Below are 17,986 nucleotides of genomic sequence, written 5' to 3' on the forward strand. Positions count from 1 at the left end.
GATCTGCATTGGGCTTGTCCTTTGGCTATTTAAGGCCTATTACATCTTGTGCCTCCTGAGCAATATTGACACTCCTTATAATCTTATCAACCAGTTCCAACTTTAACAGCGGCATCCTCGGTGTCATCAATGAAGGTGAGAGTACCAATTGGCTTATGTTTGAATCAGTGCTGAATGATTGGTTAATAACAGTGTTGTTCAAGTTCGTACTCTAATCCAGATTTTTTATATTTCAGTCGACAAGCATATTGACTTTTCAGTAGCTCGGTCTGCGGTTTTGTTGGTTCAGGCTTAACAACAATGCAACTCTTGACTGAGAAGGAGTTAAAGGGCAAGAACCTTGTTTGAAATAACTTGGGTATTTACAGTCATTGAAAGGGAGCCCAACTCAAATTCTGCCTTATTTAAAAACCTTCCATCCGCTTTAGTTGTTTCAGTGTATTTAAAGTAATCCACAATGGTTGGTTGAATACCAGCACTGCTGCTATGCTTCGGTGAGCCTCCCATGGCTTCGAAAAAAGCAGGGCCCTGCATTGACCTTGAAGAGGAATTGTCAGATGGAGGAGAAGTATATAAATTGGTAGAAATGCAAATGTGTCCATTTTCGGTTTTCACAATTTTATTTGTGGTTGTAGAGGCCCTCAAGTGTCCAGACCTCATTGTGAATCCAAAAGGTGGTACTTTGTGGTACCCCTTTTTTACGGCAATAGAAACGAAGACAAAGGCGGGGAGCTCACGTGGGGCATGCAAACAGCACTTGGACCTAGCCAGGTCATCTCTTCTAACCCACGGCTCAACCCTATGGTGAATTTAACTAATCTGCACCACAGCTTAGCTATTCCCTCGATGTTGTACCTCTATTAGATCCACTGGCCTTTGGATTTTATCCTTCAGCTGATATTACTCCACTATGGCAGACTTTATTGGATTTTGATGTCGTGAACCTGGTGCACGGGCGTAATGGATTCTTATTAATCCTTAAAGGGCTCATATGTTCCTCTAGGTTTCTCCCTTTTTCTTGTTGAATGCTGTTGCCCTGCCCTGCCCTGCCTTGCCTGTGCTGGGGCTGCCTTCTTCCCGAGGCCGCTGAGAGGCCCTGACCAAGTGCGATGCAGAAACTTGGGAGGCACGAGGACATCAACAGCTCTCGACCACTAGCTACCTGCCCCTATTCTGCGACGATTTACTGGTCACTATCTCCTTTGGGCGATTTAAGTATTCAGAGGGTGTTTGCGGGCCCAGTGACTAAACACAAATGGGTGGGGGGGGGGGGAGGGGTCGGGTCGGGGGTCAGACACTGCTGATGGCCGTCCACCACCGACCCCAACAAGCCATGAAGGCCTCTTCCACTGGACAGGCGGAGCCCACCAGCACCTAGCGTAAGAATAAGAATAAGATTCTAAACGATGCAAAAGGGGATGATGGACGGAGCGTTTGAGCAAATCAAACACTCACCCCCAGTCAACTGATCTGGGTTTAATCCATCACCATTCTTTAGCCCACTCAGCCACCCCATTTCAGACATGGCCATATGCAAATCAGTCTGACCCTGTGCCTCATGGGAACAGTCCAGCCCGAATTGCCAAGCCATGTCTTCCATGGACCGGAAACAAGCATCCTGGGACCGGTTTTGGATTCATAATCCTCATCAGCCAGGCTATCTTGAATCCAGTGGCCAAGTGAGCAAGGGACTCACGTCTGAGCATACCCTGCCACACTTAGGGCGAACAAAGCGATACAAAAGGGGACGATGGACGGAGCGTTTGAGCAAATCAAACACTCACCCCCAGTCAACTGATCTGGGTTTAATCCATCACCGCCCTTTTGTACCGCTTTTGGCCGCCATAAGTGTGGCAGGGTATGCTCAGACGTGAGTCCCTTGCTCATTTTGCCACTGGATTCAAGCAAGCCGGGCTGAAGACGGCTTAAATGCCAGAAACCGGTCCTCGGAAGCTTGTTTCCGGTCCAGGGAAGACATGGCTTGGCAGTTCGGGCTGGACTGTTCCCATGAGGCACAGGGTCAGACTGATTTGCATATAGCCATGTCTGAACTGGGGTGGCAGAGTGGGCTAAAGAACGGTGATGGATTAAACCCAGATCTTTTGACTGGGTGTGAGTGTTTGATTGATTCAGATGCTCCGTCCATCACCACCCCCTTTTGTACCGCTAAGAATAAGATTCTGCCTTTTCCCTGGTTCTAGGCTCCTTTTAGTCAGTATTATGCATGCCCTGTAGGCCTGGCTGGAAGGTATGCAAACCTAAGTGAACGTGCTCAATGCAGAGGCACGATGCACACAGAACACAGGTGGCAGGCAGGTAGCGGGTGGATGGAGAGAGACTACCCTGGCTCACCTCTTTGATCGAGCCTGGTAGATCAGGCAGATGTTGTTGGGTCGCTGGTGCCCAGCAGCAGCCACCACTGCTGCTACTATGGCTACCAGCACTGACCCCATAACAGTCCTCGAGTCAGGTGTACCACTGGGGCACGGCATGCCAACCTGAAGATTGGTGTCCTGGAGCCCAGCATGTATCACCCCTCTGCTCTGCCTCAGCTGCTCACTCTGCCCCCACCTCCTCACTTCTTCCTCAGCTTTGCAACGTCAACCACAGCCAAAGTTCAAGACTTCTTCTCCCAGGCTTAAAAATCCAAGTGAGTAAGTCGGCTATCGCTGATTTGGGCACTAACTTTGCTTGCCATACCCAGGACTTGACAATTGCATTACAAGTGGGCAGTCACACAGATTGGAGCCTTATTTTCCACAAACATTTGCTCTGTGTTCCCTGAAGCCAGGATTTTCATTTGCCTTCATACCAAATATAGGCAAACATAAAAAAATATTTTGCATGAACAGGGCCTACATAACAAGGCACATTTGGATCATGAAGCGGACTAAAGTAGCGGAAGCAAAATACTAGAAGCCTCACAGTTAAACCTTTTCATGTGTCATGCCATCATCAACGGCTAGTTTTTCCAGCTAACATTACTTTTTATGCCAAGATACATATTTTCACTATGAACGTTGTAGTTATGGGCTTAAGCATACCAGTATGCAAGATTCCACTGGTTAATAAGCAAGGATGGGTGAAGGTGTGGCACATCGTAGGCTGCCGCTTGACAGATTGTGGAGGGAGCAGTCCAGCAGGTAGTAATTTAAGGTTAGAGTGGGAAGAGTTCATGGAGAGATTTACTGGCAACATAAATAAACGGGGATGTGTGAAAGAGGCTAAATGTGGACAAGCAAAGGAAATTCCAACATTAATTCATAACAACTCAAAAAAGAGGATTTTATTATTTGTAGGATGTGCTTTTATCTAAAGCCTCAAGATGCTTTTGCAACTTACTCGTACATCACCATTTCAGTATTCACTCTGGACTACTCAAATTTGATAGTAAAATGGCTCTTACTGTCAGCATCAGACAAGATTATGTTTGGGCTCTTTCCACCAAGTTCAAGGGTCACTTTCTTCAAATTGCTGTTTCCTGCAGCCTGCTGGACCAGCTTACCCACCTATGCCAAACAAAGAATTAGTTAAGTAATGTTATTCTTAACACCCAGAGTTCATGATAAGCGCATTTATGAACCCTGTCCGGACAGTTATCTAGATACTGGTGGCAGACCTGGGGAACTGGGCAGTGCCAGTGAAAGCACAGATGGTTATTTCGGAATACCAGGAGTTGTGTCCACTGTGCTGATCACTGAACACCAAAAACCTGCTATTTGTGCTTTGACTGAGTGATAGCAAAGTCTAGCAGTAAGAGATTATTCATTAAGATCTCTATTTTGGAAGTCATACCTGAACTCACAAATAACATGCAATAATATATAAATAGGTTTCCCCAGTTTCCAGGAAATCGTGTTGCTTGTGCAAAGATGTCAAGAAGGCTTCATTCACGCAGAGGCACACCCAATCTTTCCCAATTATTTTAATGTATCCAGTTTAACATCATGGACTGAGCTTGACAAGGCCATCACACGATTGTACCAATAGCAGTGTACATTAAGAGAGGTTTAAGGCTTAATATACAGAAATAGGAGTACATTTGAAAGAGTTTTATATAGTGCCACGTCACTCTGGAGCAGTTGGGTGCTGTACACATAGAAAAACAGATTACATATGCCTGTAGTAGCAAAAATGAGCAGGTTACTTACCTTTGGTAACGCTCTTTCTACTGGATACTCTATCTAACCACAGATTCCTCATCTTGTGAATATCCCCAGGCACCAAACTGGATCTGGAGATTTTTCTCAGCCTTTCCCTCACGCACCAGTGTTGTGTGGCTCTGTGTCGACTCTGTCCTACTCCGGAAAGGACATGGTAGCTACATATAGCTGCAAACCTGCATGCTGAAATCAGTTTCTTTCTTGACTCTGCCTACGTATTAAATCTAGTGCTCTGGTAAATTAATAGGTAACTGCTTTATTCCAGACCCACCTTCAGTACTACTCTCCTGTGTCTTTCCTCAGTGTTTTCCAAAGCACCTAACCTCCACCTCATTCTTTAAATCCTGAAGATCTCCTCATGCCAGTCATTGTCCATGCTCATACATGCGCTACACCCTTGCATCACCTCCACTACAATATAACACAGCTACCCCTGTTCTTCACAACACATAACAAAAAGTATTAAATAAGAATGATTACCAAACACAAGTAATTATATTATAGATTTATAGGTAGTACTCTCTCCATCCAGGGCTCCTTCTAGACCAGTTTTAGTTTTGATCCTACTTGTGATACCTTCCGTACTCCAAATTGTCCAATGTGTCACTATTTTCCCAAAGATCTTGGTACGCAGAAATCTGGATTCATCTCATTAGATGCTGAATCATCCTTAAATAGAATGATTTCTTTTTACTCCGTCATCTATTTGATGCTACCCAGATTGCTGAAGAGAGACTTCTACTGCTTCGTTGGGTGACCAAACTCGGATTCACCTTTCACTCTCAACCTGTTTGGTAACCTCACTATTAATCTACATCCCACCTTCACCTCAAATTTCTTCATATGCTTCAATTTGTCGTACTTCAATTTATTTGCAAATTGTACTTTCAGAGTTACCCTAAATCATTTGGGTAACACACCCTGAACACATTCCTTCTTTCTGCATCCATAATAAATAATCACAACACTAAAACAACGTCCCACACATCCCTTCGCACAAGCATACCATGATACTAAGACACGCATGCATCAGAAAAATTCATTCATCCCTCTCAGAACACAATCAAGTTGCCAACTGATGATGCGATGACTAGGGTCCCATGGGGTCTCCAACAACGTAGGGACCAGTTTAGAACACTCTGGGGCTATCTTCAACCGCTTGAAGATAGCCCCAGAGTGTTCTGAACTGGTCCCTACGTTGGCAACTTGATTCGGAGAGGGATGAATGAATTGTTCTGATGTATGCGTGTCTTAGCATGATGGTATGCTTGTGCGAAGGGAAGTGTGGGACGTTGTTTTAGTGTAGTGATTATTTATTATGGGTGTAGAATTATTTTTCTATTAAGATGTCGGAATTGAAAATTCGAAAATAATAAAAATGAAAATTTTCTACCATCGCTGTGGCCGTTTGATGTAAATTGTTTGTACCAGTTTGCTTCAGATTAATTTCATAAATTTGGGGACTCAAATAGAGACCTTATAATTATCAGATCTAGGCAGTAGGTTTGTTCTTTGATTCTGTTTTCAATTCCCCTGTGCTCCTGCCTAGAATCAGTTTTCAGGGGTCCCCTTTGTCAAGTGGTCACATTCCTTCTTTCACCACACCTATCCATGCAAGAACTAATTCTAAAACACCATTGCATCTCCTCAAGGCATAAACAGGTTGGTTCCCATAGCAGGATGCGTAGTATTGAGATACACCATCAATGTTTCTCTAATAGCATTAGAAACATTGATTTTGTCTCACTGCCATGCTAACACAGATACAAACTAATCTGTTGGCTCGCTCTACTAATGCATGTCCCAAGGAGTGGTGCAAAGGACATGTTTTGTGCCAGATCCCATACTGGGGTGGCTTGGTGAGCAAAATAACAATGGATTAAATCCAGATATGTGACTGGGGGTGAATGTTTTGCCATTGTGCAACAATCCGTCCATCATCTTGTGTATTTTGCTGTTCACCCTATGTGGGAAGGGTATGCCCAGACGTGGGTCCCGTGCTCACTAAGCCACTGGAGTCAAGCTTTCCTGGCTGGAGTCGGCTGATAGCCAGAAACCGGTCCTAGGTTGCTTGATTCCGGTCCAGGGAAGACATGGCTTGGCAGTTCGGGCTGGACTGTTCCCATGAGGCACAGGGTCAAGACTGATTTGCATATGGCCATGTCTGAACTGGGGTGGCTTGGTGAGCAAAATAACGATGGATTAAACCCAGATCTGTGACTGGGGGTGAATGTTTTGCCATTGTCCCACATACCGTCCATCATCTTGTGTGTTTTGCTGGACCCCATAGTTGTGCAAAAATAGTCTCAGGTCTCTGGACACCATTCTCTGAAATTAGGATCCTGGGTGAAGCTTCCCTCAATTGAAGAAGAAATAAAAATTGAAAAAAAATAAAAACCCACCATTTAGAGAGTTTAATATTTCACAAACTCTACAGCTATCCACTTGAAAAAAATATTCGATAACTACTTTGGCATGCTTATGCCCTTTCAAATTAAACAAGCAAAGCCAATCGGGACCTTTTAAACAATTAACCATGCAGCACATTATCCTGGGTGCTACAACATCCACGGTTACGTCATATGCCACTGGTGAATGGCCACACATAAGGATAGTGTTCAGTGCTATTTAATGAAAATATGAGGAAGTCTGTTCAGAATTCAAAAAAGTGTATTTCTAAGTTTCAATATCAGCAAGTGTACAGGTAGCTTCAGAAGTAGAAAGAGGTAATTAGGGAACAGTAGGCCTGTATTAAGCAGGGCTAGACAGTTTACAGTAGATGAGAGCAGCAAAGCAGTACAACATAATTATGTTTGGTCAAAGTTAGCTTGGGACGGGGCAGGGTTACGAGGCACTGAAGAGTCAGGGGCAGGTATTGAAGCAATACTCAGACAGGTCGCAGTGTTGGCAGGGTGGCATAGTCAGGCATGAAAAGCATCTGAAAACTTGTCCATCCTCTGATGGGACCCAGACAGGTTGAACCACCTAAAGACCCTATTGATGCGAACCCGAATTATGCCATCAGCACTGTGACTGCCTCCAAATAATCTGAATTATCATACAGGAGTGCAAGGAATGAATATCACATAAACACCTCCCTAAGCAGAGGTCAACACAATCTGCATACATTTCTAGTCCCCATATTTTTTCTTAACTTTCTAAATATACTGTTCACCAGTGGCCTAACGATGAATGGAACACGAAAAAAGACATCTAGAAATGTCACAAGAGGAAAAGACTACCACTCCCTCTTAAGCAATGTAAACAAAGGTTACTTGTGAAAGAACAGGATGGTCTCAAACATAATAGCCTATACGGCCACCCAGTCCAATAACGGAGGGCTAAGATGGCTAAACTGCACACTGAGGTGGATCGGGAATACGCTTTTCCCAAATCTATATGAGCAGGCAAGACTTTATTTTAGAAGAGGCTTGCAACTCACAAATATTTAAACAAAGGGTCTATGCCGAAAGCCAGTTAATCAGCATATTCTTGGCAAATTCTACAAGGAAAAAGCAAGAATCAGCCACAATATCTAAAATTTTGGACCCCAGACTGGTCGAGAAGTAGTTAATGGCAGCGATATTCCACTGATTTTTGTTGACCACTTTCGCCAGCTTTACTCTACTGAATATTTAGTGGAGGAGGAGCTAATCCAGGAGTATTTTACAAATATGAATGTTCCCAAACTGTCAGATAATCGGATCAGCGAATTGGGGTCGGAAGTGAAAGCCACCGAGATCTCGGCAGCCAATAACACAACAGCAGGGGCAAAAGCTTGTGGGCAGGATGGCTTCCCTATCGAGTTTTATGAAGTTTTTTCCAAGGAACTAATTACCCCCTTAAAAAACGTATTTAACTTTGTCAAAAAGGGTGGTGCTGTTCCAGCAATTTTGAAAGAAGCAATAATCGTTTCCTTTGTTAAAAAAGATAAAAACTCGGAAGACGTGAATTCATATAGGCCTATTAGTCTTTTGAATTCAGACTATACAATTTTGATGAAAGTATGGGCAGAAAGTTTTTTACTTCCCGTCCAAGAGGTAATTCATAGAGATCAAACTGGTTTTATAGCAGGTATATCAATGGTGGCTAATACCCAGTTTTTAATACATGCACTGGATTATTTTAATACAAATTCTATTCCGGCAAGTACTGTAATGGTCGATGCGGAGAAAGCTTTCAATCTCATGAACTGGAGAACCCTATTTGTTACCCTTGGTCAGTTTGGGTTTCCTGCCCAGGTAGTTAATATGCTAAGCAAGATCTACCAGGGGGGCCACCTATCTGGTCGTAATAAATTCAAATTGTGCAGGAACCATAACAAACCGTGGAACCAGGCAGGGCTGTCCGCTTTCGCCATTGCTTTTTACTTTTTTTATAGAGCCTTTGGTTACGAAACAATGCTGCTATTCAGCCACCGATCCCTGGGATGGCCAAGTTAAAACTCTTTCCAGACGACTTATTTTATACCAGACTCCCGATAAAGAGAACCTCGAAACAGCTTTGAGGGAATTTTTGATTTTGATCAAATAGGCGGGTATAAAATAAATGGCAATAAAACAGAGGTTCTTGCCCTCAACGCAGATCATAATTCTTTTCCATCCTGCTTGAAGATACAAGCAACTTAGTCTGACCCTATACGATATCTTGGGATATTTGTATCTAACCAGTACCATCAGCTGTTCGAATTAAATTATTTAGGAATGAAGGGCAAGATTAAGAAGCTTTTGGAACAATGGATATTACTACCTCTATCGATAGTGGGTAGAGTTTCATTGATCAAAATGTCCATACTTCCGTTGCTTTTTTTTCTGTTTACTAATGTCCCGTTTAAGACAAATCATGCCTATTTTAGGGAAATTGACACCCTACTTAGGCAATTCGTTTGGGGCAAGAGAGCTCCAAGGGTCAAATTGAATGTGGTACAATTACCCATAGTACAAATGGGTTTAGCGCTGCCGCATCTGAGAACATACTATGAGGCCGCTTTTTTTAGATTTAGTGTCCAGCTTGATGGGATCTAAATCCACCAGAGACAGCTTTTTTATAGATAAAATGACAAGAAACTGAATCACTAACTCGAGTGTTTCTAAAAACTTCCAAATTCCACCCAAAAACACGTTACAAGACTTTAAAAGATTATTGGTTTAGACTTCAGTCCTATTTTAAAAAGACAGGCTCTTCGGGTCTCCAGTATCTAAAAAAGGGAATGTACTAGTCTTGATCTAAGCTGTAATTAAGGCATATAAATATCTGGGTAGGCTGTGGACTATTTGAGCTAAGGCATGTTAAAGTTTAAAATAGGCCGATTTCCTGGCAAGAAGTGGGCAGAGAGCCACCGGAAACCAGCCTTTTTTGAATATTTACGAGTTGTTCATCTGTTAAAAAATACCAGTGGCATATTGGATGCCCCTAACCAACTTGTGGTAGCCCTTTATGGGGCCAATGTTAAAGGGGTGGGAAACTGGTAAAGGTTGCAACATAAACAGGGGCAAGCTCCCGTGATAGAGAATCACGTGGATAACATAACTCGGGAGACAGTATGTAGGCTGCCTTCGAAGGAGTGGGAGACCAACTGTTATTTAGGAAGAAATCACTGCGTGCTGCAAATTTCAAAAGGATGGCCTTCCTATCACGGTGGCTTTCTTATTTAACTCCGCCGCATTAAAAAAAAAAAAAGATTCCCGGGAGCTGAAAACAAGTGCTTTGGTTGTCAGATAGATGGGGAAGGCGGGTGACACCATACTTTTTTTGCATGTCCAGGACTGAGGCTTTTTTGGGAGGCAGATTTCTCGGACATCAAGCAAGCAATCGGAAAGAGTGTTTTGCTCGAGGCAGAAGCTGCTTTGTTTGGAATTTGCAGAAATGGAACGATGCTATCAGAGGCCGAAAAAGCCTTTGTATTTATTTCTTGTACGGTGGCTTGTTCTCTAATTCTGCAAAATTGGAAATCTAGGGAAGCTCCCTCTCATTTGAAATGGTTCAATAAAGTGAAAAGAACCCAAAAATTCGAAGAAGCCTATACTAGGCGGGTTGGAGCTACTAGGAAATGTGAAAAAAAATTGGAAGTTCTTTAATGAATTAGAAAAGTTTAGAGAGATCATAACACTCTGGTTGGCAAATTGATTTAGCAGCTCTCATTATAATGCATTAGCACTTTCTCATGGCACTTTAGTAGCACCAGCACTTCTTTAGTTGTAGCACTTTATAGAATGATGTATTTTGTTTTATTAGTCAATGATGTTATGAGCCGCTACAGCCATAATCTTTTTTTAATAAAGATGTTGTAGTTATGACGGCTTTAGGTGATAAGAAGGCACTAGCACTTAATTGGTACTGCACTTTAGACTCACTAGGAACTTTCTTCATTGCTGCTGTGTTTTTTTTTTCACAACGAAATTTTAATTTTATTGATCAGGTAAAGTATATATGCAGTCCTCCACAGTCAGGAGAGCCCTGCCAAAACATCAAAGCATGTATGAACACGGTGCAAACCCAATCGGAAACAACCCCACCCCTCCACCACCCACGGCCCCCCACCGATCCCTCTACGATCCCTCTACCCACCCCTTATCCCTCCCTAACGCACAAGTTACTACTTGTGTAACGATATATCTGTAAGAGACATTAGTTAGTATTAGATTCCTTACCTTAGAATATCCCCAGGCGTCAGACTGGATCCGGAAACTTTTGCGTAGCAGTACCCTTGCGCGTCGGTAGGCGTCGCCTGCGGCTCCGCGTCAGTCGTCGGCGTCGTGGGCGCCGTGATGACGTCGTCGGAGTACTTAGACGCCGCCTCCGCGTGCTGACGTCAGTTCTTAGACACAGCTTTTCCGCGCCAGAAACGCAGAGCCATGTTAAAAACCAACACTGGTGCCATTGGAACTAGGGCCCTGAAGGGGACAACCCTAACCCTAGATATTGGTTCGCAGAACGGGGAGGATGGGCGGGTCGGTAAGGAATCTAATACTAACTAATGTCTCTTACAGATATATCGTTACACAAGTAGTAACTTGTGCATCTGAAAGAGACACGTTAGTATTAGATTCCTTACCTTAGAATAGATACCCCAGCAATACCAACCCCGGTGGTGGGTCTGCGAACCAATACTCACACCAGAAAGTCCTGGAGGACGGAACGGCCAAAGAAGCCATCCCTCCGGACTTGGCTGTCCAGGCAGTAGTGTCTTGCAAACGTGTGCAGCGATGCCCACGTAGCTGCCTGACAGATGTCTTGTAAGGGCACACCCCTGCCCAGGGCAGTGGTAGTCGCCGTGGCTCGGGTAGAATGAGCCCGCAATCCAGCAGGGGGCTCCTTCCTAGCCAAGGAGTAGCAAGCCTGGATACACAAGATGATCCACCGGGAGATGGTCCTCTTGTGCACCGCTTTCCCCTTCTTAGCGCCCACGTAACCAACAAAGAGTTGGTCATCCATCCGGAACTGGCGTGTGCGATCCAGATAAAACGAGAGCGCACGTTTTGGGTCCAGACGATAGAGCCGCTCTTCCTCTTTAGAGGGATGTGGAGGCGGAAAGAAGGTAGGCAAGGTGATGGACTGCCCAATGTGAAAGGCCGTGACAACCTTGGGCAGGAAAGAAGGTTTGGTACGAAGCACCACTTTGTCCGGATGGACAGAAAGGAAAGGTGGAGTACAAGAAAGAGCCTGGAGCTCACTCACTCTCCTGGCAGAGGTGATGGCAACCAGGAAAGCAGTCTTCAGAGTCAGAAGGCGAAGAGGGCAATTGTGAAGTGGCTCAAAGGGAGCGCACATCAGAAAAGTCAGAACCAGGTTCAAGTCCCACTGAGGCATCACAAACGGAACAGGAGGAAACGTGTGTGTGTGTGTGATGCCCTTAAGAAATCTGCTTACAATAGGGGACTTGAACAAAGAAGGCTGATCAGGTAGCCTGAGAAAGGCTGAAAGGGCAGAAAGGTAGCCCTTGATAGTGCCCAGAGCAGAGCCCTGCTGGGCAAGAGAAAGAAGGAAGAGAAGAACCTCTGAAAGAGGGGCAGCAAGAGGATCCACAGCCTTTGCTGTGCACCACGCCACAAATCTGTTCCACCTGCAGGCGTATACCGACTTTGTGGAGGGACGCCTGGCTGCCAGAATGACGTTACAGACTTCAGGAGGCAAGTCAAATGGCCTCAACTGTCGCCGCTCAATCTCCAAGCATGGAGGTGGAGACTGGACAGGTTCGGGTGGAGGACCGTCCCCTGGTGCTGCGACAGAAGGTCCTCCTGAAGAGGCAGACAAACCGGGGGATCGACTGACATACTGAGTAGCTCGGGATACCAGTACCTTCGAGCCCAGTCCGGAGCCACAAGGATGACTTGGGCCCGGTCGCGCCTGATCTTCTTCAGAACTCTGGGCAGAAGTGGTATAGGCGGAAAGGCGTACAACAGACCGCAACTCCACTCGCGACGAAAAGCGTCTCCGAGCGAGTGCCGCCTTGGAAATTCCAACGCGCAGAACTGATGACATTGCGCGTTCTCTTCGGTGGCGAATAGATCTAACCAAGGCTCTCCCCATCGCTGAAAGAGGCCTTGTGCCACGTCAGAGTTCAGACGCCATTCGTGATCCATCATGCACCGGCGGCTGAGTTCGTCCGCCCTGGCGTTCAGAGAACCTGCCAGGTGTTGAACCACCAGAGTCACGCCCTGATGTTCCAGCCATTGCCAAAGGCGCAGAGCCTCCTGGCAAAGGGTCCACGACCCCACCCCGCCCTGTTTGTTGCAGTACCACATGGCGGTGGTGTTGTCCGTGAACACCTGCACTACACTCCCCCGGACAGAGGGGAGGAATGCCTTCAGTGCGAGACGAATCGCCCGAAGCTCCAACATGTTGATGTGGAGTCGAGTCTCCGCCGGAGACCAGAGGCCTCTGATCTCCGCCTCTCCCATGTGGCCTCCCCAGCCCTGGAGGGACGCGTCCGTCACAACTACGTGCTCCGGGTGGGGAAGGGAGAGGGATCTGCCGCAGACCCAATCGCGGTCCGTGAGCCACCACTGCAACTGTCTCGCAGTGCCCTCCGAGATCAGGACATGGTCGGATAGGTTGCCTTGATGCTGGGCCCACTGAAACTTCAGGTCCCACTGCAGAGCCCGCATCTGCCACCTGGCGTGATGCACCAGTAGGATGCAGGAGGCCATCAGCCCCAGAAGCCGCAGCGTCAACCTTACCGAAACCCGGGATAACGGCTGAAAGATGGGAATCAGAGCCTGAATATCCCGGACTCGCTGCTCGGGTGGATAAACCCAAAACTGCGCCGAGTCTAGAACCGCTCCGATGAAGAGGAGCTTCTGAGAGGGGCACAGGTGTGACTTTGGCACATTGATCGAGAACCCCAGCTGATGCAGGAGGTCTGCCGTAGTCTGGAGGTGGCTGACTACTGTCTGCGGCGAGCCTGCCTTCAACAGCCAGTCGTCGAGGTAGGGGAAGACTGAAACCCCCAACCTGCGCAGATGAGCTGCGACCACCGCCATCACCTTTGTGAACACCCGTGGGGCGCTGGTAAGGCCGAAGGGGAGCACGGTAAACTGAAAGTGCTCGTGGCCAACCGTGAACCGCAGGTAGCGCCGGTGGGCCGGCAGGACGGGGATGTGGAAATAAGCGTCCTGCAAGTCCAACGCTACCATCCAGTCTCCTGAATCCAGGGCAGCTAAGACCTGAGCCAGTGTCAGCATCTTGAACTTCTCCTTCCGGAGGAAGCCGTTGACGTTCCGTAGGTCCAAGATAGGGCGTAGGCCCCCTTTGCCCTTCTTGGGTACCAGGAAGTAGTGGGAGTAGCAACCACATCCTACTTCTGGCCCAGGAACGCGCTCGATGGCCCCTTTGGCCAAGAGGGCCGTAACTTCCTCCTGCAGAAGTCGCAAGTGATCCCCCGATACACGGTGGTTCTGCGGTGGCATGGCTGGAGGAGTCGCCTCGAAGGGGAGGGAGTAGCCCCTTCGGACGATCTGCAGCACCCACCTGTCCGACGTGACAGTGCGCCAGTGGAGGTGGTGATGGCGAACCCTGCCCCCCACTGGCGTCACATGGGCCTGAAAGCACGGACTAGGAGGGTTTTGAGGCGGATGGTGTGGACTGACCTCGCCGCTGCCCCCGACCGCCTGGACGGCGGTTCCCACGGCCGCCACCGCGTTGGGTATTGCCCTGCGGTGCGTGGCTGGCGGCACGTGTGGGCGCACCCCTTCTGTGGCCACGAAAGGAGTGATAGGCAGCCGATTGCTGGTGTTGGCCCGAGAGGCCTAAGGACTTGGCCGTAGCCCTGGAGTCCTTAAAACGCTCAAGCGCATGGTCTGCCTTGTCGCCAAAGAGGCGACGGCCATCGAACGGCATGTCCATGAGCGTGCTCTGGACATCCGCCGAGAAGTTGGCGGACCTCAGCCAGGCGTGGCGTCTGACCACCACCGTCATTGCCATCGCTCTACCCAGCGAGTCAGTGGTATCCAGCCCACACCGGATGGAATACTTGGCTGCATCCCGGCCCTCCACAAGGGCTTGGCCGAGTTTGGCCCGTACCTCCAACGGACACTCTGGCAGCACTTCCGCGACCTTATCCCACACAGAGTGGGTGTAACGTCCCAAGAGGCAGGCGGTGTTGGTAGACCGCAGGCCTAAGCTAATGGATGAGAAGATCTTCTTCCCATACTGGTCATACCTCTTGGAATCCCGATCCGGCGGGGCCGACGGGAATGCGGTTTGGGAATTGGAGGCCTGGATGACCAGGCTCTCGGGGGTAGGGTGGGAGGACAGAAAACATGGGTCGCCCGGGGCTGGGCGGTGGCGTCTGGCCACGTTCCTATCTACGGGCGAACCCGTAGTGGGCTTGGACCAAGTGCCCAGAAGAACGGGAGGGAGGGGGGGGGGGGGGGGGGGAGGGAGGGGGGGGGGGGGGGGAGGGAGGGGGGGGGGGGGAGGGGAGGGAGGAGGGGGGGGAGGAGGAGGGGGAGGAGGAGGGGGAGGAGGAGGGGGAGGAGGAGGGGGAGGAGGGGGAGGAGGGGGAGGAGGGGGGGTCGGGAGTCCGAGGAGCGATGACGTCGCTTGGACTTCTTGTGCCGCTTACCTGACGACGACTTCGACCCGGAGGAGTGCGACCTACTCTCGGAGCTGTGGTGGCTCCGAGCCCGCGACCTGTCCCTTGACCTCCCATGGGATCGAGACCTCTCACGGCGCGGGGCCGACTGCCGGAGTTCAAGGCGCCTACGGGACCGCTCCCGTCTGGCTTTCGAAGAGAGGGCCCGGCAGTCGGAGCAGGCCTTGTCGTCGCGGTCGACGCCCAAACACGACAAACACACACGGTGAGGATCCGTGACCGACATCAGCCGATCGCAATCGTCACAATGCTTGAAGCCGGGCATCCCTATCGGCACCGATTCGGAGTCGAGAGACTTCGAAATAGAAATCAAAAAGGATCAAAAAGTTAGTCAAAAGTGACTAGGGTTACTGCTTTTTCCAGATCTGCGCTAGCTGGCGCGGAAAAAAGAAGAACTGACGTCAGCACGCGGAGGCGGCGTCTAAGTACTCCGACGACGTCATCACGGCGCCGACGACGGACGCGGAGCCGCAGACGACGCCTACCGACGCGCGCAAGGGTACTGCTACGCAAAAATTTTTTATTAATGTTTGCTTCCAAACCTATTAAAAGGAATGCAGGTACGGCTCCCAACCTAAGATTCCATCCTTTTGTCTAAAATTTAAAAATGTAAAAAAGATTTGGCAAAATTTAAGAACGAGGTGGTATATCCCTACACTAGTGACGAATATGTAGCACCCACTTTCAACAAGGGCAAGCGCCTGGGCTCTACATACTCGGGTAGCAGTTCAGAGGGCAAATCTAGTGATTCAGATCCCGATGCAAGCAACCAACAACAATATAGAGGCAGAGGTAGGAGATCATTCAGGAGGGGTTATAATGGACCATCTTTTCAGCAGTGGTGGCCGTCGACCCCATGGGGTTTCCCGCCTGCGCATTATCAACCACCAGGCCCCTGGCAACCATACCAACCGGAGTATGCCAATCAGTCTTCTTTAGGGGCAGGCCAAGGCAGATCTCGGGGGCGACGTCTGAACCCCCCCCAGTACCACCAAACACAAGTACATTGGAATCAGCCCCCGGAAATACCCAATCAGATTGGGACCCGATCCAGAACCAAACAAGGCCAGAATCAGGAGCAGGGGAGGGGGGTACAATAAAACAGGACTTGAAGGTCAACCTGAGTTGCAAGGTGTTGACAGATGATGAAACCGCAGTCAACAGAGACCTTGGTTTTGTGGCAACGAACAGCGGTGATGACTTCACTGTACACTGTGAACTTGCGCAGTTTTTTTCGTAAAGTGAGATTACACCACTTTTTCAAGGGCAGAGAACAGCCTGAGAGCCAACAAGACCCTACCAACACAGGGCTGAAGAATCGCTCCTCATTCAATCCCCCATTGCATACTGTGCCCCCACAGGTGCTAGCATTCGAAAGGGCAGTACAAGAAGAAGTGAAGACCCTTTGTGCTAATAATAAGAAGCACATATATAGCAACATCCCTTCCAAAGAGTTGAAAGCCTTAACAACACTGACCAAAGATCAATCACTATAAAACCCGCCGATAAAGGCGGTGCCACGGTGATCTTGGACACCGAGATGTAGTGGGCAGAGTGTATACGCCAACTGAGCGTTAGAAGGTGTTATCGCCCTTTGAAAGAAGATCCTACACCCAGACTCAGCAGGATAATAACGGAATCGGTGGATGAAGCCCTGAATGAAGGATGGATTACCCGGCAGGAGTCAAGCTATCTACAGATGAGCCATCTGTGATGCCCTATTTTTACATCCTCCTGAAAGTGCATAAAGCACAAAGGCCTCCTCCGGGGAGACCGATCATATCGGGGATAGGCTCTAGTCTTGAACCACTGTCTACTTTTGTAGATTTTTTCCTAAGACCTATAGTATATAATATGCCAACCTATTTGCAAGACACCAAGGATGTGCTGAGACTTCTGCCCACTGTAGATTTCGACCCAGAGTGTGACCTCCTAGTGTCATTTGACGTCATATCCCTTTACACCTCCATACCCCAAGACGACACCCTGGAAACTATTTCAGACATTCTGAACAACACAGAGCTGAATTCCATCACCCCAGTGAGCTTCATCATGACCTTAGCCTATCTGGCAATGAAAGAGAATTTCTTTCAGTTTGAGGAAACTTACTACCTCCAGGTGTCCGGCACCAGTATGGGCAGTGTATATGGGCCGAGCCTGGCGAATTTGTACATGCATACCTTTGAACAGAACCATGTACTGATTAATACCAACCCCTTACATAAGTCGATCAGACTATGGAAGCGTTACATCGACGACATCCTGGTGGTGTGGCGGGGCACTGAAGAATCAGTGAAATCATTTCACGCATGGTTAAACACACAAAATTATTACCTCAGATTTACTCTGGAGATGGATAGGTCGAGAATGTATTTTTTGGATATCTCCATCTATGTTACTCCCACTGGCCTGGCAAGCGAACTTTTTCGCAAACCGATGGCATGCAACTCGTTGCTCCGCTATGACAGCCAGCATCCCAAGTCCCTTAGGGACAATTTACCGTTTGGGCAATTTTTGCACTTAAGGCGCAACTGTTCAACCATGGACAGGTATAAACATCATGCCAATAACCTGTCTAGGCAGCTCAACGATAAAATGTACCCACGCAGATTAATCAAACAGGCATGCAAACGGGCCTCTAACAACCATAGGGAGGCCCTCCTTGAGCCCAAGGTGGAGAAACCTCCTTTAGGGCAGATTTCTTTTGTTAACACCTTTAGTACCCTGA

At 47.9% G+C, this 17,986-nt stretch overlaps 1 protein-coding gene across 1 annotated transcript in view; it reads right to left on the reverse strand.

Annotated features, from left to right (window-relative positions):
* The window catches only part of ALDH2 (aldehyde dehydrogenase 2 family member), a 246,488-nt gene that overhangs the window by 75,596 nt on the left and 152,906 nt on the right, over positions 1–17,986 (reverse strand). The window contains exon 8 of the mRNA XM_078667437.1: positions 3,407–3,509. Coding sequence (XP_078523563.1) covers positions 3,407–3,509 — 103 coding nt within the window. The remainder of the gene's footprint in view (positions 1–3,406; positions 3,510–17,986) is intronic.

The sequence above is a fragment of the Lissotriton helveticus genome, chromosome 11 (genome assembly GCF_964261635.1).
Source record: "Lissotriton helveticus chromosome 11, aLisHel1.1, whole genome shotgun sequence".
Taxonomy (NCBI): Eukaryota; Metazoa; Chordata; class Amphibia; order Caudata; family Salamandridae; genus Lissotriton; species Lissotriton helveticus.